Source organism: Denticeps clupeoides, chromosome 3, assembly GCF_900700375.1.
Source record: "Denticeps clupeoides chromosome 3, fDenClu1.1, whole genome shotgun sequence".
In the NCBI taxonomy this organism is placed as follows: Eukaryota; Metazoa; Chordata; class Actinopteri; order Clupeiformes; family Denticipitidae; genus Denticeps; species Denticeps clupeoides.
The window spans coordinates 8,189,415-8,210,333 of NC_041709.1; the positions used below are offsets into that span (position 1 = coordinate 8,189,415).

Consider the following 20,919-nt stretch of genomic DNA (forward strand, 5'->3'; position numbering starts at 1 on the left):
TGGCCCCTTTGCCTTCACTCTGCGGTCCAGCTCACCCCAAACCATCTGGATTGGGTTCAGGTCCGGTGACTGTGGAGGCCAGGTCTCTACTTTTTGTTAAGTACATAACTCCACATGTGTTCATTCATAGTTTTGATGCCTTTAGTGAGAATCTACCAACGTAAATGGTCATGAAAATAAAGAAATGAATGAGAAGGTGTGTCCAAACTTTTGACCTGTACTGTACGTGCCACAAAACATGTCCCGCTGTTCTCATGAATATATGGTCATGACATTTGAGGGGAAATCCATAGGCCCACACAGGAATTCACACTTCTACATTACATATAACATTTTCCTTTCATATCTGCTTTGTTGTTTTCTGGACGTAGATTAGTGTATTGAGGTTTTTTTGAACACCACATTCCTTTGTTGTGCCGTTTTGAGCCAAACTGAGCGATTAGCCCCATTTCAGGTTTGATCTGAAAATCTTTTCAATCTGGCTTGCTGATGGTGAGCATCATCACCAAACAATAGCAGAATCTTATTTCACACTAGAATTCACAGTCTTTATATAATCCCAGTGTTACATTTAACACTGCTACATATTTTATGGATCTTCAATTGTGACATATATAACTGGCCAAAAGAATGGGTGGAAGAAGAAGAATATGCTTAATATACATTTAATGTGTCAAATAGAAACCATTATGAACTATTTAAGGATATCTACAGAAGCTGGGTCAAAAGGCCCCATAAAAATACACCATACATGGCCTAAGTATGTTGATCTTTTTTTTTTTTACACAAGATATCACAATTATAAATAGCATAAATTGACGAATTAGGAAACGAGATCTATCCAAACACAGGAAATGAACATGTCTTTATGCACCCTATATGCATGCATCCATCTGTCTGTCGTATAGCTGTCAGTGGGGCCCATACCTTCTTTCTGCAACGTGAGGATATGTGAGGATGCTTACCACAACCAGAACTGAGGGGAGGGCACAAATGAGACAGAGAGAGACAGAGAAAAAAAAATCCCAGGGTTCTGGAGCAGTACAAAAGAGCTCTGCACGAAGAGAGAAACCGCTGAAGTTGTTGTTGTGAGATGTGTTGTCAGATAGGGTTCATGGAAGGGAGGCGGTGTTGTTCACATGCTACATGGCAGCATGCAGCTTCAGAATAAAGTGGGAAGAGGAAAAAGGAAGAACGAAACGGACAGAAAGAGAGATAAGGAGAGAAAGACATGTTGAGACTGGTTGCCTTTGCAACATCTAGTTTCTGTGCGAGCCGTGACGAGGCTTCATCCCCCTCCCTCTTTCGTTTTACACACTGCCGCTCTCTCGCTCGACCTCAGAGTGCAAACCGCAGCGGCCGCCCACGCACGCATTCGAGAGCTCAGACAAAGAGTTCGCCCGTCCCCCTCCCACCCAAACCCTCCAGCTCCGGCACACACCCGCACGACCCTCAAAAGCCAGAGCGACCTGTAACGGGACCCAATTCTGCTGCTGTACAGTAAAACACAGTTATATTGTGCGAATCAGCAGTGTGAAGGAGAGCACATTTACATTTACAGCATTTATCAGACGCCCTTATGCAGAGTGACTTACACTCAGTAGTTACAGGGACGGTCCCCCCCTGGAGCGTCTTGCTCAGGGACACGATGGTAGTAAGTTGGATTTGAACCTGGGTCTTCTGGACAACCGAGTGTCAGTCACTCTGGATAAGGGCATCTGATAAATGCCAGAAACATAACTGTGAATTTTGAGAAGAAGAATCCAATGGGTTGGACGATGAGAAGACCCATCCCACCCGGCGTCTCCGCGGTCCAGCCTACCCCTCTCTCCTCCGGCCTGCATCCCACCACTGCATCATGGGATGATCCATCGTCTGAATGCAGCCTGTCACCATTTCCTTGATGTTACTCTCCGGTTCTTGAACTCTCTACTTTGAGTGAGGACAGCGCGAATCGATGTCCTCTGCTGGGGCAGGAAGTGAGCAAGAGCAAAAAACCCCGCCACCTCCAACCGAAGACGGGCCCTGTCTCTTTATTCACTGGCTGCACCTCACACTTCCACATTAATAGCAATAAGTGGAGCCTTTTTTTAAAACCATTTTAAATAGTGGCGTTGCTCAGAAGAACCTCCAGCCTGATCCTTCAGTAGGGAAAGGAACTGAGCTGGGTGGAATTTGAGGGCTTGGCCACTGGGAAGACTGTGTCCTTACACAACACCCCCTTTTGACTACTTCAATGCCGCTTGCGTCACACCGTGCCGTCTTGAACCTGCTGGCCTCGTTTGAGATGAAACTAAAGTCGAGTGGCAGGAAATGGTTACTCGGTGCTACTCTGCGAAGAGGAAAATAGGAAAGGAGAGACAGCTTGAGTGTTCAAGGCCTCCCAAAGTGTGTTTGTCAGAATTTCTTAAGGCGTCAACAGACTACTCTAGATGCAGGGACTCTGGGAAAAATTCCAAGATGCAGAACATATTACGAATACAACTATAACTTGTGTATTTGAATAAACCAGACTGGCAATTGACAAAACACCGAACCCTCCATACACGTCAAGTCAAGACCCACAAAAACCATCAATGCCCACAACATGACACACATGCAGGCCATATCTTACAGGCCAGGTCACCACACATGCACCCAAGCCGGCCACCCAAGTTGTGGCACAGGGCTCAGGCCCCAGTTTCACGGCACTCAGACCACAGTGGCACGATTTCAAGTAAAAGGAAGAAGAGAAAAGAGGAAGGTTGTGAGTTGGAATCCTTGTGTGTGTGTGTGTGTGTGTGTGTGTTGCCGTGAGTTTCCTCTGGGTTCTCCGGTTTCCTCCCACCATCATATACACTAGATGGATTGGTGATTCTGATTTGTCAGTAGGTCTGAGTGAATGGTGTGTGCGTGCTGACGCCCTGCCCTCATAAGCGACTCCCGGACCCTGAGTAGGACTAAACGGTTATGGATAGTGAGTGAGTGAGTGATTGTCATTGTTAAACACTGCAGCACAGCACACAGTGACACAACAAAATGTGTCCTCTGTATTTAACCATCACACTTTGTGAGCAGTGGGCAGCCGTGAAAGGCGCCCTGGGAGCAGGGTGTGGGGACGGTGCTTTGCTCAGTTGCACCTTGGCTCGGAATTCGAACTGGCAACCTTCTGATTACTGGGCCGCTTCTTTAACCACTAGGCCACCATTACAATGCCCCTCCATTGTCTTAGTGCTGTGTGAAGTACGACATACACAATGTACAGGAGGTCTACCTAACCCGGCTGTAGCTTTAAAATACTGTCACTGGCATAGCACTGTAAAGCACTGGACAGCTGTAGACTAGTAGCCTAGTAACACAACTGACTTTGGACCAGAAGATCACAAAGTCACAGGTTCAAATCCCACTACCATTGTGTCCCTGAGAAGGACACCTAACCCTGAGTGTCTCCAGGGGGGGGGACTGTCCCTGTCACTAGTGGTTGTACGTCGCTCTGTATAAGTCTGTCTGAAAAATGGCATACATTTCTACCATTTCATTCCATGTAACCAAGTCATAAAGTCATATATATATATATATATATATATATATATATATATATATATATGTGTGTGTGTGTGTGTGTGTGTGTGTGTGTGTGTGTATGTATGTATGTGTATATATATATATATATATATATATGTGTGTGTGTGTGTGTGTGTGTGTGTGTGTGTGTGTATGTATGTGTATATATATATATATATATATATATGTGTGTGTGTGTGTGTGTGTATATATATATATATATCTCCATTACATCAATTTCAAATGAAAAAAAAATTCAAGAATAACTTTTTCACATTATACAGTCTTTGCTGAGTCTCTGGTTGAATTGAGTTTTAGACTTTTGGACGTGTTTATGTTTTTTTTCGCATGAGAATAATTTCCTGTCGACTACAGAACCACAAACCAAACCTCTGCCTCTCTCTCTCCACCCCTCTCTCACCGGGGCAGTGGTGTTCTAGCGGCTAAGGAAACAAACCCGTAATCAGAAGGTTGCCGGTTTGAATCCCGAGCCGCCAAGGTGCCACTGAGCAAAGCACCGTCCCCACACACTGCTCCCCGGGCGCCTGTCACGGCTGCCCACTGCTCACCAAGGGGGATGGTTAAATGTAGAGGACACATTTCGTTGTGTCACCGTGTGCTGTGCTGCAGTGTTTCACAATGACAGTCACTTCAAATTGTCACATACACAGTCATACACGATATAATATGCAGTGAAATGCTTTAGCGATTGCAAATGTTGCATGTATACCGTGAACCAATATGCAAATATTGCAAGCATAACCAAATATTACACTTTTATGTTTTTAACATGTGTAAATATGTGTAACAGGTAGGGTGAAGGTGGGGGTGTTTGAGTCCAGAAGTGACTGAAAGTGAAAGTGCTGGAGTGTATCATCCCACGATGTGTTGTGGTTGTTGAGAGCTGGTATGGCCTGAAGAAGCTCCTCCTCATCCTCTCTGTGTTGGAAGAACAGTCCAATGTTGGGGTTGCTGAGGTCCTTCGCTATCTTCCTGGGCCTGGTCTCTCTCTCTCTCTCTCTCTCTCTCTCTCTCTCTCTCTCTCTCACCCGTCTGCTCTCGTTTCCTCTGCAGGTTCGACTTGAGAGTTTGTTACCCGCCGAGCGCGGAGAGGGAGAAGATGTTGCGCGACGTCTGGATGTCGCTGTTCCTCCTCACGGCCACCGCTGGCGCGCAGAGCGGCGACGGCGACGCAGGTACGTCGGTCCTGTTACTTCAGCTGAGGTCTGTTACTGGTTACTGGTACTAAACCGTCCTAAAAATGATTTTATTGGTGGTACAAGTCCAGTGAACAGAGTTAAAATAACATTGTTTGCTGGGATGGTTTTGCCGGGGATCGGGGAAGGGGCGGAGCATTGAGAATTGCTGAATGATTTATTCAATTAAAGTGCAATGTTGTGAATTAAGCATTTTAAGAAGGTATGTGAAACTTATTAATGATGAATGTGTTGTGTGAATGTCATGAACTGTTTTAATGGTTGCCTAAAGATGATTGAGTTGTGGTTTGTTAGATAAATGGTCCAAGAGGCTTGCCAGGGGTTAATGCCTGTGGCAGCAGTTGGAAAGAGGGAATGGAGGGAGAGAAAGGAAAATAACTATATATTGCAGTTTGCAATAAATTTCATAATTTAATAGTATGCCTCCAATTGCCATCCCCTTTGTGTCCTCATCCCTGCCAGCATGACCGGGTTCGGTAGGTTGCATGGCTGAAATGTCTGTTAATGAAGGCAAGTGAGCAGAATATCACCAAAAAGGTTGTTCTTGGCATTTCATACATGAAATATGATATGTTGGGTTCTACTTTTGTTTTGCACTGAAATAGAGCGGGAAAACTCAGGGCACAGCAATACACATTTGAGTTCTTTTGGAGATGCAGATCTCAAAGCAAATTCTCTATCTGCTCAAATGTGTCTATACAATCAGGGGAAGGAAGAAAAAAAATGATGTTAAAAAATATATGATTATTAGATTATGAGCCATGCGGTCTTATATACTTGCTTTAAAGTACACACCCACCTAAAAATAGTGGTTTCATAAATAAACGGCACGCATACACGAGATGCATGGCACAACTGAAAAGTTTATCATGGCCACAGCCACGAATATGCTTCTCGGAACACTTTTTACAGTCTGAGCTGTGTGTTGCGCCCTCTCGATGTCCTTAAGAAGCAAGACAAGACATCTTCCAGGCAAACGCAGAACACATGATGGTTCACTGTGCCATATTACATGGCTGCCATATTACATGCACTGGAAGAATATACGTGTCATTGAAAAGGTCCTGCCCATGTATTTTGGTGTCCTGAATGACATATCGATTTATCCTCAATCTGTCTTTGTACACAGAAATCCCTTGGACCTGCTTTTCAGAGGTGACATTTGAAAATACATCACTGACCTGTACAGTGGACGAGGAAATTGCAGATGATATTACGAACATAACACTCTGGTAATGATGCAACCATGATGATGCATGTTAAAAACTTGAATTTTAGGTGATATAAATGTGTTGATGTATCTTTTAATGTGAGCCCTGAATATGGATCAACTACTAAAATGTATTTCAGCTTAGTGTCAGGAGGCAGTTGTAAAAATGGAAGCTTGAGGAATGACGACTTCACTATAAATGACCTGCGCTTACTACAAGAGTACAACCTCACAGTGCAACTCAAACAAGGAGAATCATGGTCACAAATCATTGATAATCGAAAAATAGGTACGATTTCAGTGCAGTGTCATGGTCTGCATCGACTTGGAAAACTTTTCACCTTGTCAGCTGGAAAGTTTTCACCTTTGTCTCTTTCTCTTATGTTGTACGTTCCAACTCTGACACGCCACTCTTAATCACAGACATTTCCCATTGACCTCTATTCACAGTAAACGCCCCCACCCCACGGATTGTGAACATGACATATTACAATGACTTGGGCACAGCATATTTCACTGTTGAATGTAAACATGACTATCTCCAATCATTTAAATATGAAGTGGAACTATGGACTGAAAATATAGTGAAGGTAAGTCTGAGAAATGGTCACGTTTATTACTTTGAATCAGAGCAACAATGTTCAGTTTAGTTTTTTTTACAGACATGGACATTGACCAGCATGCCTCTCACAATCGTACCAGAACGCCTGACGGATGGCTCTGTGTACAACGTGAAAGTCAGAGTTAAACCGAGGGGTTATTTTGCTGGCAGTTGGTCACAGTGGAGTCCTTGGGCAAACTTCACCACTAAAACAGTTTCTTTATCCCGTGAAGAGGAAAATGCAGGCTTCTCACTGTACCCGGTTGTTATCATTATTGTCATCATTTTGCTGCTTGTTGCCATCCTGGTGGCTCTGTTCTGGAAAAAAGAGTACGTCTGCACCACTCATTCAGTAGTTGTACACATTATCCTGACATTCTAACCTGGTTATCTCTGTACATCGAGTTAGTCGTCTGTTGTTTGTTCACAGGCTTAGAGGCTACATTTTGCCAAAGGTCCCACATCCCAAAGCAACTCTAGTCCAGATGCAAAAATTTAATAAGGTGAGTTGTGAAGTCCTGTTTGAAAATGTACTTTTTGTTCCCTCTGAACAAAACGTACTGATCCACAATAGACACATTGCTGGACTGTTTAAAGCTGACATTGTGCCATGAAACTAATTTGATTCAAAGTGTGTGTGCACTGTGTTTGTGTGTGCATGTTAGAGCCAAGTACATAGGTCTGTGAAGTATGTTTGACGGATCTGATTTTTCAGAGTCGCCTCTATTTATCTTCATGGCTAAAGCCTCTTCATGAGTGAATGATAAGAAAGTAACTAAACTTGAGTAGGTGAAAGTGAAGTGATTGTCATTGTGAAACACTGCAGCACAGCACATGGTGACACAAACCATGACAGGCGCCCAGGGAGCAGTGTGTGGGGACGGTGCTTTGCTCAGTGGCACCTCAGTGGCACCTTGGCAGTTCGGGAATCTGATTACGGGGCCGTTTCCTTAACCGCTAGGCCACCACTGCCCTGTGCATCCATACTGTGTCTGTGTGTGTGTGTTTATAGAGATGAGGGAGATTACATTTCTAAATATACTTGGAATATGATTACATATGTCATGTATTACATTTAGCACCGTGGTAAACATGACGAATGGATTCTTAAAAGACATTTCATGAAAGCAGTTGAAAAACTTTGAAAAGCTTAATGTTGAATGTTATAGGGAGTTTTTTTTACTAATCTAACTCACAACCATGAACACGAAGATGTGACTCATAAAGAAAGAGCGAGAACTGAGGAAACGTCCTTTGCTGAACGTGACTTGTCTGTTTCTGTCGCTGCAGGGATTTTCTGTCAGTTTTAACCCGGAAGTCTACAATGATATTCACATCCACAAACTGGACAACAATGAACAAAGGCAACATCCGTGCGAGCCGAGCTCTGGTACCATGGCCCACTGTCTCACTCAGCCTGGTCAGGAGACCAGTACAAGGTTGCTGAGTGAGCTTGAACACACCCTGCCTGGCGACCACAACCTCACCTCTCTCAGCCTCGGAACTCCTCAGAGGGACTGTGTGGATGAGGCCTACGTCAGAATGTCCAGCCTCTTTAAAAACACCACACAGTCCTATTAGATTTGGTCTTAAACCATCATTGGTTCACAAAACCAATGATGGGGGATATTAATTCTTGTGGGATATTAGATGCCTTCTCATTAACTGGAAGGGAAAGTGATTATTTGTCATATGTGATACACAGCACTTGACACACTGTGCACACAACGAAATGTTTCCTCTGCTTTTAACCATCACCCTTGGTGAGCAGCGGGCAGCCATGACAGGGGCCCGGGGAGCAGCATTTGAGGATGGTGCCTTGCTCAGTGGCAACATGATGGTTGGTGGATTTGAACCTGCGACCTTCCGATCACAATATACAAGGGAACGTACAAGGGAAATTTACAGGTAGCAACAAGCAAAAATCTACTTTCGATCTTCAGCTGCTTATGACTGGTACATGCTGCTTGTAAATTATGGAAGCTTGCATGGGTATTCTTTGAAACACCACAGGCTTGCACTATGTTTCAACACACTACTGCTTGCTATCTATTGCACACTCACAAGTGAACATGCTCGTGTGGGGACTTCACAGAAGCGTTAATCATTTTCAGAAACGCTGCTTGGTTCATCGTACAGAACCAAAATCATGCTCACGTCTAGGCTCACATTGCTGCAGAGCACAAGAGGAGACTTTTAAATCACTTGGGCTGAAACAAGGGAAGATCTTGCTTCCAAAGGTTCATTGCTATTTGCACATTTACAATACGTAAGTGCTTCCTCCACACATACCACATCAGAACTATGCTCTAGCAGCACAGACGGAAAGATGATGGTATTTCTAACCTACAACTGATGTCAAATCCAGCACAACGGGTATTCCTTCAGGCTAATTCCAGATGAAACCGTTGCACCAACCAGTTTCCACCAACTGAACTCAATCACATTTATATTTCAGTCCTGTGTTCATCTGCCACAACCACATATTTACACATAAATGTATGTATATCTGTTAAGGAACATTACAGTATTTGCTAGTAACATGATATTTCTGTGTTCAATTGTCATGCTTATATAAAATGTCTGGATGTATAAAAAACAGCTTTGTCCTATTTGGCCAAAAATGTGTTTAATGAAAATAAGTAAAACACAAAACCAGTATCAAACCAAAACCATTCTACTGTATTCTACTTCTACTGTAGCAACTGTATTTCAAACTAAATGCTGTTTTGTTTCAGCTGATTTTCATTGTTGCAAACAAACAGAAATTGAATATTTACTTTATTTCAGTTCAGTTATGGATGATAATGCTGATATTGACTAATGTGAATGGCAAAAATATAAATTACACTGACAATAAAACACATTTTTGTACACTTGGAAGTATTTACATGATGATTTGAATATATTTCATATATATTAAAATAATAATATATGAAGTGAAATTGAAGTGATTGTCATTGTAAAACACTGCAGCACATCACAAGGTCACACAACGAAATGTGTCCTCTGCTTTTAACCATCACCCTTGGTGAGCTGTGGGCAGCCATGACAGGCGCCAGGGGAGAAGTGTGTGGGGACGGTGCTTTGCTCAGTGGCACCTTGGCGGTTCGGGACTCGAACCGGCAACCTTCTGATTACAGGGCCATTTTCTTACCCGCTATGCCACCACTGTCCCATATTTTACCATAATTAAAAATTTTACATAATAAGCACTGTTGGCAAAGATATCACAGTCTCCATGCCGTTTTCATCATCAGTATAAAGTAAACGTCGTTTTCAATCGATGCACTGACTCCGGAGTAATAATTCACAAATTCATCTTTAGTCACCTAGAGGAAAGGAGAACACAAGAAAATCCAAGTTTAGACATCATTCAAACTCGACAACTCTGCATGCGAAAAAGCCAGAAAAGACCCCGAAAAATGATTGCACGCTATTTTACAACCGTATTTACACCTCTAGTCTTCTAGTTATGTAATTAACCTTCTATGCCCAGGCTGTGGCAGGTGTGTGTGTGTGCGTGTGTTTGCGTGTGTGTGTGTGCAGGAACTCTTCTCAACAGCAGCTGCAAGTTTGTGTGCAGAAACACTATCATGATCACATGTATTTTTAGGACAGTGGAAACACCCAAAAGCCATAAGAAAGACCCATAATAACCGCAAAAAGGGCATCGTCTGTGTAGAAACACATCTGGGCTTTTCAATGTTGTTGTTTTTTTTTTTACACTTTAGACTCACTGAACACTGTAACACTGCTGCACAAATGATGCCCTTCATGGGTTATAAACCGTTGATTGGAAGTTCAGGAGCGCTGCGATCATTTGCAGGAATAGATCGGAATTGTGGACAGGTCATTTGATGGTTTCACCTCTTTACCCCAGAAAAGACGTCTTTTAAGGTGTTAATTAAGCTTCCAGGCGTTTTTCATCATTATTATAAAGTAGATGTCAGAGTCAATGGAAGCGCTCACACCAGCGTAGTAATTCATAAATTCCTCTTTTGTCACCTATTGCATTACAAATACAGGACAGTCAACAGGAACGCTTAAAGAAATCTGCAGGCTTATTGTTTGCAGAAGCCTAGAAATGAACAGTACACATGTTAAAAAATGCATTCATAAAAACGGTCCATCTGAATCCTACATGCATCTTGCGGTTAAAACTCGAACCGAAAACGACACAGAGACAGATCAGCAGAGCAGCAGCTGTTGTGACATACCTTTCCATCCTTGTCATAGGGGGAGTCAAAGCTGTCCAAAAATTTACGGAATACCTGCTCTTCCGTCCACTCCCCATTCTGGTACTTGGGGTGATGCTTGGCATTGTAGACCCCCTGTAGGTCTTCTATGGTGATCACACCATCCCCTGTGCGATCTAGTTTTCTAAAAGCCTCCATGATCACTTCCTTCCTTGCACTGGACATGGGAGGCTGTAGAAAAAAACGTATATGTGAATACCGATGGATGGGTTAGATGCCAGGTCGGAAGAAACAACAGCATGAAGAGGAAATCGAAGTTACCCTGAGAGTAATGAGAAATTCATCAAAATCAATCTGTCCACTGCCATCTCTGTCAAACTGCTGAAAAAGACCAATGGCCTCGTCTTTTTCCATGAGGACTCCATAATCATTCAGTCCCTTCAAGAACTCCTTCATGTCCAGCGTCCGGTTGTTGTCATCATCCATGATCCTGAAGAGCCTTGCAAAGATTCGGACAGGACCTGTTGAAGCGGCTCTGTTGGAGACATGGCCACGTTTGCGTCACCGCTGCTCACCTGCCCAGCCCCTTGATCCCGGACGAGCCCCTGGCCAGGCACTGCAGCCGCAGCCGCTCCACCGGGTCGCTGCAGGCGGCCAGCTGCCGCTTGGCGTTTGTCGCCATCTCGCGGTCGTGGCGCGCAGTTCCAGCCATGGCCACCGCGCACCGTTTCTTCTCCAGGTGCGCGTAAATGCTACAGTGCACGTTCTTTGTCGCTAATTTCCATATAAATTTTACGTATTTATATATAGTTTCTATACAAATTAGAACAGTGTTTTTTTTTTTATCAGTATCAACTAGTCAAAGTACAAAGTAAATGGTCCTACCTCCCCTGAACAGACCAGGAATTTCAGCAGCTGTAGCAAACTAAACGAAATAAATCGACCGCGTCGCTTACAAAACTACAGTTTCGGCCTGTGTCGTCTCATCTGCAATACGATCGACGTAAAAACGATCAATAATCAACGTAAGAAGCGCCCACTACCTTACCTTGGCCTACAACAGAAGCCCCGCCCTTGGTTTCAGCGTTGTGCCGTCTCCATAGCAACGCGTCGCCACGTAGCCATTGGCTGTCGCGCTTCTCCGGCGAGACACACACACACACACACACACAGATACACACATATATGGATGGATGAGAACAAAAAGTCTCGCTTCATTAATGATTAAAATCATTTTATTTTGTTCCAACATACCTGTACCTTTAAACCCCAGGTTTAAATAACAGACATTCCAGCATCAGAGTTTAAATAGAAATTTTATCATATACTGCTCGGATATTAATTCAATATACACACACATGTACAGAGGGTATAATATGTTCTTCTGATCACTGTGGATGGCTTTCAAGTACAAAATTGTCTGAAAACACAGGCATCAGGATACATGTGACTGGCAAGACCGTGTATAGACCAGGATAGCCTGCTGACAACACAGCACTGTACTCTACTATACTACAGTGATTTAAAAAAAAAAAAGAATAATAATCTATACGTTACTACTAAGCACATTCTGTGTTGTGGTTATTAATTACACCAACTCATGAGGAAAATCAATTAGATTTAACTACTTCATAAGTACCATGCACAAAACAATACACTGTCGTCCGACTGAAAAAAATAGAGCAGAGTATTATTTACACCGGAGACCAGGGTGACGTAACTAGAGCACTAACGACAGACCTGGCCTCCCGCCGTCCGTCCATGGTACTTTACACAGATTTATCATCTGATCACATGATGTGACAGAACAAATGACGTGCAGATATATTTACAAGGATGGATGCTGCACCAATTCCTTTTTTTTCCAACAGTTGTTAAAGCATGGTTATTTACACATACCAAGAAGTCTTTTTTTTTTTACAGGAATTTGGGACTGAGCTACACAGCTAACAGATCTGCCATTTCATTCAGCATGAAATGTTACTTTTAAGCTGATTCACGAACTACTCTTCATGTAACAGAACAGTATGAACTTGGCGGTTCAGACAGCAATGATAGTGTAAAATCCTTTAAACTGCAACAGTACAAGGTCACTTTTTTTCCCCAATCTCATGAGGATCTCAGCAAAAACAAATCATATGACTCTCCAGTGTTAGAAATACAATGATCGAAATGTTTAAAAAATATATATATGAAAATTGGCCAAAAAATAAAAACACATCTTCAACTCCTGCCCTTCTCAAATACAAATCAGACAATAAAGCATCAGTATTTAGAACACAGCTAGTGACAGTATTAAAAGTATTAACAGTTTAAAAACATTATTATGTTGTTCAAGCCACGTTTCCTGGTATATCCTGGTTTTCACTTCTTCAGTATGACAGATCTAAACGCTGAACATGACATCAACTTTCAAAACTAAATTATACACTTCCATATTTTATTAGGAAATAAACTGAATCATTTCTGCATCAGTACAACACATATTACTGCAACATTCTCTGCCAATAAACACTCTACATATGTAACTAAATAAAACATATACTACATGAATATAGATCAACAAAGTTTTGTTCAAATAATACCATTTGTAACATATGCTTTTCTTTCTTCTTTTAAACCATGGAATGAATAAGTTAACAGCAATTTCACATAATTTCATTAATTGCAGTTAAATTGAAATATGAGAATTGTGATTTTGGGGGATATACCCATGGGGTGTTGCTATCTTTTTGATGGAACCCAAGAAGGAAACTTACAGTGTTGAACACCAGCAGTTCTCCTGATTTTACAAAATAAAATCAAACTGGTATTGAAAGCCAAATGTTTCTACATTCAGATAAATAACCATCATGTCCTGGGCCAGCTTACACTCTGTGTGATGGTGGTGCTGTGGTGGAGGATGAAGATGATGCCCCTCTTCCTCTTAGACGTCATCAAAGATTCGGCTCCGGGAGGAAGACATTGACAAGTACCTCCCGCCAGTGTGTCTTTAAATAGCAAGAAACAAAAGGAAGTCATGTTAATGTTTGCAGGTTTGGAATTGATACTGCTTTAATAATCCAGGAACATGGTGATATTTCTCCTATGTTGTGTGTTTTCGAGATCAACTTACCTTCCAGCATCTGATTCTAGTGGGTCCTCAGAAAGTGTTTCTGCATTGAAGTCCAAGGGTTCAGCATCCTGCAGCAGCTCTATGCAGTCTCTCTCAGCCTGGCTGCCCGAGCGTGTGTATTTGGCTTCTGGTTTGGCGAGGAAACATTTATTTGCATTAGTTACGTCCAACCTAACATGCACTGGTTAAATATGCATTTAGTGTGTGGCTAACATCCAGGAAAGCACTGCAGTTCGATGCCATGAGCATCACTCACTGGCGTAGGGTTACTAACAAGTGGACCTGATGGGGATGCGGGTAACACCACCCTCTACCAAGCACTCTCTGCTCCAATTTTAAAGCGGGAAACAGTGGCAGATGACTCACGCCTGCCAGTACTAGAGTTAGCTGCATCTGAGTAGCTGTTGTCCTTCAGTTCGGAATGTGTGCTTCTGTTCCTAGCAGAATTCTCCTCCCGCTGTTTGCCATACCGCTCCTTCCATTCCTGTGTAGATTTTCATTATATGAAAACATATGTTACACACACATACAAAATGAGTACCACCTCCAAAAATAGTTGTCTCTCCAAGTACCATCATCATGACCAGCTTTAAAAATAGTTGGCACAGGCCTATTTTACACAGGAACCAATTCTATTCTTAATATGAATATTGTTTTTTATAATGACCCTCATTCAAGGTCAATAATGCAGTTAAACACACATCATGTAATGATGTTAAAGGTCCCTTTAATGAAAAGTATTTAACATTAAATAATCCGACCATCATGGCGAAGCATGGCAGTTGCTCGATGATTGATTGTAAAAATGAGCACAGATGTATTTTTTTAGTTCAGTCATATGAGGCTCAAAGGATTAATGTTGTTTTTTCTGGGAACACGCTGACACTTCCGGTCTGTGCCAAACATTGTGGTTGGTGAACTGTGTTGATAATGTCCATTCTGTAAATGCCCCCTCAACTTCTACAGGCCACTCTCCTCCTCGTACCGCCTGTCCTCATCATTAGCATTTAATAAGTTACACACCGAAACAGTGCACCCTGAGGAAATTGTGGGATGGACTCATTGTTGGACTGAACCTCACTTCAGGGTGTCAGAAAAACCACCTCAATTTTTTCCTAATTTTTTACTAGCTTTATTCTACTTTTATTCTGTTCTGTTTTTTCCTTTGTTCTATTTTATTTAATTCTATAACTACTACTTAACTAAGCACAGTCAAAAGAGAGTGGTTCAGGATACATTTCACTGAGTGTTGTGCTGCTAACCAAGCATGTGACAAATAAAAATCTTGAATCTGTATTTCTGCACCAAGGCTGCATTTCTGAAAGGGACTTATGCAGTATACAGTATTAGGGGACCACTAAGACCTATATAAAACCAAAAAATAAATTTCATATCAGGGGACCTGATATGAAGATGCAGAACACAGCAGCAGCCACACTTACTTATGTTTACTTATGTAAACTTACTCTTCTCCTGTTCTCTCCATCCTCTATCCTCTGTCGTTTTCTTCTCTCTATTGCAGAACACATAACAGACTGCTGCAGTGGGTTGCTCACTGGTCATTTTAAACTCACTGAAGTGAAAAACACAGAAAGCATCAAACCCCGTCGAAGCAGCTCTTTCCCCTCATCTATCAGGTCAGAGGTCATCTCACTGTCTCCCATGAACTGCTGGAAGCCCAGAAGGTTTAGGCAACGAGTGCCAAGGCTAAGTAAAACAGTAAAATGAGACACACAAATTTTCAGCTACATGCAGTAGTGTTGAATTTAGTGTTGAAAGATTGCTCTGTTCTGCCAGTATCTTTTCTACAGAAAAACACAATGTAAAATGTGGGCTTCTACCTGAAGTATGTGGCAATGCAGAGCAGCACTATGAGCATTGGATAGTAGATGTAAAATCCATTGGCAATGAAAGACAGAACACGCATGGATCCCATGATCTGGAGTACAATATAGTCATACAGTTACATCATGACTTCCATCCATTCTCACACTGTTTTATCTCCACTTATATCTCACATCTTAAAAAAGCAAATTTCATGTGAGAAATGGGGCTCACTGAAGTGTAGGCAGTCTGCTGCTTCGCCTCATGGGAGATGGCCGAGTCCATGTGGATCAATCCCAGGAAGTTGAGACACAGAGGCGGGGTTAAACGGCAAAAGAGCCTAAAGGAAGATAAACAGTAGGTCAGCAATGCAGCTCAACAAACCTGGGTGTGTAGTATAGCCAATTTTAAAGATGCCCCACATCATAGATCACACCAGAAAAAAAAAAACACTGTCCACTAGATTAGCAAAACAAATGCAAAAAATCTGTAATAGTAAGTATGCAACTGCCTGTTTGACATACATGCCACTGAACTGCAGGCTGTAGGCATCAGTCTGGTGATGGGATGCCAGGTAATAGTAGTTAAACACTCGGATTCGGAAAACAGTTGAATACACACAGGTGCACAGGTAGAAAATTGTGATGAAGCACGCCATCTGGTGGGTGGGAGAAAAAATGACTAAAATCAAACCCAACAGCTATGAAAAGTCCTGGAATAAATACAACCAACTGAGCAGAAGATAAATAGGAAGAAATCCTGCAATAATCTTTCTTTCACCACATTGTCAAACCCTGTAGCTCACCTGAATGTACAGGTAGTCGTAATCCCTCTCTGCCAGCTGGATGAACACAGCGAAGAGGGAGAGCACAGGGCGCGTGCTGAAGAACGTACACTCAGACCAGACCACAGCGACGGAGAACAGAGTCAGAACCACAGCCAGCACACGGTAGAACCACTGTTTCAACAAACACTCCCAGTACCACTCTGAGGGAGACAACATGGATGTTTTGATTGATCTACAATAAATTCCTATATTTATAAAGATGTACAGTACAGGCCAAAGGTTTGGACACACCTTCTCATTCAATGTGTTTTCTTTATTTTCATGACCATTTACATTGGTAGATTCTCACTGAAGGCATCAAAACTATGAACGAGTTATGTACTTAACAAAAAGTGGACAGCTGGCCTAAATAAAACATGTTTTCAGTTATTTCACCTATTTTGTTAAGTACAAAAAGTGAAGAACAATCTATCAATGTAAATGGTAATGAAAATGAAGAAAACACATTGAAGGAGAAGGTTTGTGCAAACTTTTGGCCTGTACTATATATCATGAAGTGAAAGCAGCAGTTTGAAAAATTTCAGCTGTCAATCACTCACAATAATTTACAGTCACATAACTACCTAATCACCTTATATGGTAATATAAGGCCATCAAAGGACCTACCCACAGTGGGCGTGTACAGGTAGCGGCTGAACCAGCTGGCCGGTTCTAATAGTGCAAAACTGTGGACAAACTGGCGGGACGAGCTGGTCTCATTTTTAGCCACATCTTCCAGGTGGAAAGCCTGCTCCAGCAGCATCTGCCACTGGACACGGGTGCGATTGTGCCTCTGCACCGTGTAGATGACCTGACCCACAAAGCACATGCAACAGCATCAGGTTACAAGAACATAAAAGGATAGCATTGATGCGGCACAATACGTTTCCTACCTGCTTGTGGAGTTTCACCAGGCTCTTCTCACTGGGGTATGTATTCTGCTTGTCGTCAAAATCCTCATAGTCATCCATATTCCTGCCCATCTTTTCCTGATACTCAACAGGGCACTAAAAACAAAATTAAAACTAGCACCAATTGTAACATTGTGTTTGGAAATTAAAGACAAACTGTGCAAGATTTGGAGATCTGGTATTACATGGCAGCTAAAAATTTAAATGCACTTGTGCACAAGTTCCTATGTAATATTGCATTGTGCGATATGGCATAAAATTCATATTGCGAATTTAACCATAGGTGGTATATATTGCGGTATACAATTTGATGAGTAAATTTGAATGAACTGTTTTTGAAAGGGTAACATGTTGTCCATAGCAACGGCACTGCAGCAGAATAAACTTTTTACAGATACATCAACATACAGCATAACCCTATACCAAATAAAACAATATCTGGGCAATTCTACTGAAAGTGGACTTTATGTAACACCCATAAGGCCAGTGAAATACCATGTATTTGTATGAGAGTGATCATATAAAATTTGATGATTTTGAATATTGCCAGAAAATATTTAAATAACATTATGCTTGTTCATATTTAAATAGCAGGCACGGAACGGATGAGGCACCAACACGCGCACTGCATTTAGTAAACCCTTAAGTGCAGCAACCGACAGATTGAAGGCTTGTTTTATTTTATATATTGGGTCTGCAGTATTTTTAGGACATTTAAAACTATAGATTTAAGGATTACTAGTCATTTTTAATGATATTTAAGTCCTTGGATCTGTGGAAACCCTGCTGTGCTGTTGGCCAAAACTATTGGCTCATATTGCAAGTAGGCATGGATTTGCACAGGTGATGCGACTTTGTCATTTTCACGAAGAGCGGATATTTCAGCGGTAGGCCGGTATAAACAGGCCAATTCATAGTGCATACCGTTTATAACGTTTATACCGCACAGACCTAATTACACTCCTTTTATTATATTAGTTACATTTTTACACTTTAAATTATTAATTAATTATTTCCCTTACCAAGATTTAATCTTACCTTCCTAAGGATTGTGTCGATATACTTCCGTAAAGGATGGTTGTACTTGATTGATTCACTGACCTTTCTCACTTCCTGGAACAGAAAAAAAACTACAGTAACAGCAGATGCATAGGTTTCAAAGACGGGACTGACGCCACTTCATTGAAACACTAGAATATAAATATGAAGAAATTAATATTTACAGCCACCATTGTACCAAAAAACCTAATTTTTAAATGCCGTTTGAATTCGCCCTGTTACTAACCTCCATAATGTCCTCCAGGTTCTCCTCTGCGTCCGCCTTCTCAGTCATCAGCTTGGCAACTTTAAAGTAAGTTTTTATGAGCAGGTGCCCACTGCGTGAACCTTCCCAGTAGGACCGGGGGATCTCCACCAACCCATAACCCATAAGCAGCACAAGCAGAAACAGACCCCAGGTATTTGCAGCAGTGATGCCTATGGTCTGTAGCTCATACCTACAGAGAAGGTGGCAAACGAGACATAAAAATTACCATTTCACAGACCCTCACAGTTCAAAACAATAAAGACTGAAATTATGCAGTAGATGCAAAATTTCGACTGAACCAGGGAGAACACGAACCATGAGAGATGCCACTCCGGGTGCACAGCCACATAGATTAAGAGAGAGCCGAATATAAGCAAGTAGGTCCCATAGTAAATGGCATTCTCTATCAGGGCCGTCTTTATTTTGCCCGTAATAGAAAATCCCCCTGACCGCGCATAGGACTGCATGAAGGGCAGCAGAAGCCTGGGTGTTTTCACAGAAACAAGGTCATTGTTAATATTTCACAGAATTCAGAATTTACAAAATGAAAGGATCTGAAATTCTTTAAGCAAACGTCTTCATATAATTAATCTCTCTTGCATCTATTGGTGATATCATTACCAGGTCAGACACTGAGAAGTCCAGTACACAACCCTCCAGAACACAGGCATAATCCCATCTGGAATGTAGCTCCAGGGCTTATAGCACTCCTCTGGGACCCTACCATAGAAGTTAATAAAAGGGAAACAATTACAGGGAATGGCAAATCACATTGCTGTTTGATCATTAAAAAGACACTATATCAGTGTTATATGATGGGGAAATTATCGTACTTTTTTGTGGGTGACAAAGTGGTGTTTCCTGTGGTCTGGTTAGAAACTCCACTTGTGGTTGGAGCAGGAGTTGGCTCATGGTCTATTATACACTGCTTGTAGATTGTCTGCAATCAGACAAATAAAAAGACGCGAAGGTGTAAAGAAAAGTGTAAAAAAAAAAAAACATTCTGTCTGAAAAACCACATTCATTCGGAGCTCTACCGACCGTAGTCACATCCAGAGGGATGATGAAGACGATGAGGAAGCACAGGTACCATGCCAACAACGTGCCGAACAGCACCATCCGCTGCTGCTTCCGGAAATCTCCATAGCGATGCAGCAAGAAGAGGGCCAGGAAGAAGACCACCACAATCTCAATCCCCAGTGCAGCGCCACTCATCTCTGTGCTGAACGGACGGCCGAAGTCGCAGAAATCTGAACCAGCCACTTATTAGAAGCCTACAAAGGAATTGGGAGGAAGAAGGTCGTATCGCTTCATTAATGACAGGAACAAGTACATGGCTCCTGAATGACACGTCGCCAGGAAAGCAAGATCAAGAACACTCCGTGCCGACGATGGCTTCCATAAAGGACCCCTTGTCTGAAGTTACTGGAGCGCCGTCGCGGCGTCTTTCTAGCGCACTCTAATACGTTCACGTTCGCCGACACAAAGTCGTCGTTGTTCTAGCCTTTAATATGAAACACTTGACACGTAAACATAAACGACACTAATGACAGCCATGACAGGCGTGCTGACGCAGCTCGGGCCATGTAAACACACGACAGCCAGCGCGTCCGGACGAGCAGGACGTGTCACAAACACCGACACGACGTTGCAGGCTCACAGAAGAAGTAATCCCGGACGCCGGCCGGCCGACCGGCCGCTAGCTGGCTACGGCTTCCTTGTTAGCCCAGTCATGTGTTTCGCGTTAGCTACTTCATGGCTCCTGAGGTGAAATAATCAACATCCTACCACGGCCCCACGTAACAGGTCGGTTTAAACGCCCCTCTGCGTCCGTCCTGACATCACTCGGAGCAGCCACTTCCCAAAATCGCCGGGCGTCATTCGCCGGGCGACGCTGCCTGTTTTACGCAGGCATGGGTGGCTTTTGCAGGATAAGACCTGCGATTCCTGTTTTCTTCCCCTCTTCCGCGTTGAGTCACGTGATGTAAATATATCATCCGATTGGTTGATGAAGACAGTTCGCTCATGATGAAATTTTTGTTAATATGTTCACATTTTATCATATATTCACGTTATTGTCAAGTAATTTTATCGATAAATAACGTTTAAAAACAACAACAGCATAATAAATAAAAACAGTCACACACACATACAAACCAACAATAAT

At 42.4% G+C, this 20,919-nt stretch overlaps 3 protein-coding genes across 8 annotated transcripts; 1 reads left to right on the forward strand and 2 right to left on the reverse strand.

The window, feature by feature from the left end:
• Window positions 1-4,433: 4,433 nt before the first annotated feature.
• On the forward strand, window positions 4,434-9,428 carry il7r (interleukin 7 receptor). Of its 2 annotated transcripts, none has more exons than XM_028973860.1 (8): window positions 4,434-4,520; window positions 4,618-4,739; window positions 5,890-5,992; window positions 6,111-6,259; window positions 6,421-6,560; window positions 6,633-6,901; window positions 7,002-7,074; window positions 7,862-9,428. In XM_028973860.1, the coding sequence occupies exons 1-8, from the start codon at window positions 4,504-4,506 to the stop codon at window positions 8,150-8,152; spliced, it is 1,164 nt and encodes a 387-aa protein (XP_028829693.1). In that variant the 5' UTR covers window positions 4,434-4,503; the 3' UTR covers window positions 8,153-9,428. The 2 variants fall into 2 exon arrangements, with proteins under 2 accessions (XP_028829693.1, XP_028829694.1); XM_028973861.1 differs by having other exon boundaries at window positions 4,501-4,545.
• Window positions 9,429-9,632: 204 nt separating this feature from the next.
• On the reverse strand, window positions 9,633-11,939 carry capslb (calcyphosine-like b). Of its 4 annotated transcripts, none has more exons than XM_028973872.1 (6): window positions 11,656-11,939; window positions 11,346-11,544; window positions 11,092-11,269; window positions 10,792-11,001; window positions 10,442-10,579; window positions 9,633-9,903 (listed from the first exon to the last, which is right to left on the reverse strand). In XM_028973872.1, the coding sequence occupies exons 2-5, from the start codon at window positions 11,480-11,482 to the stop codon at window positions 10,475-10,477; spliced, it is 630 nt and encodes a 209-aa protein (XP_028829705.1). In that variant the 5' UTR covers window positions 11,483-11,544; window positions 11,656-11,939; the 3' UTR covers window positions 9,633-9,903; window positions 10,442-10,474. The 4 variants fall into 4 exon arrangements, 3 of the variants coding, with proteins under 3 accessions (XP_028829705.1, XP_028829708.1, XP_028829707.1); XM_028973874.1 differs by having other exon boundaries at window positions 9,813-9,903; window positions 10,450-10,579; XM_028973875.1 differs by lacking the exon at window positions 10,442-10,579.
• Window positions 11,940-11,983: 44 nt separating this feature from the next.
• lmbrd2b (LMBR1 domain containing 2b) lies at window positions 11,984-20,719 on the reverse strand. Of its 2 annotated transcripts, none has more exons than XM_028973031.1 (18): window positions 20,541-20,719; window positions 19,794-20,026; window positions 19,586-19,692; window positions 19,374-19,472; window positions 19,068-19,235; window positions 18,732-18,942; window positions 18,485-18,559; window positions 17,429-17,542; window positions 17,163-17,346; window positions 16,515-16,696; window positions 16,234-16,367; window positions 15,944-16,049; window positions 15,727-15,824; window positions 15,489-15,592; window positions 15,352-15,398; window positions 14,252-14,369; window positions 13,886-14,012; window positions 11,984-13,760 (listed from the first exon to the last, which is right to left on the reverse strand). In XM_028973031.1, the coding sequence occupies exons 2-18, from the start codon at window positions 19,965-19,967 to the stop codon at window positions 13,697-13,699; spliced, it is 2,112 nt and encodes a 703-aa protein (XP_028828864.1). In that variant the 5' UTR covers window positions 19,968-20,026; window positions 20,541-20,719; the 3' UTR covers window positions 11,984-13,696. The 2 variants fall into 2 exon arrangements, with proteins under 2 accessions (XP_028828864.1, XP_028828866.1); XM_028973033.1 differs by lacking the exon at window positions 20,541-20,719 and adding an exon at window positions 20,413-20,508.
• Window positions 20,720-20,919: the final 200 nt, after the last annotated feature.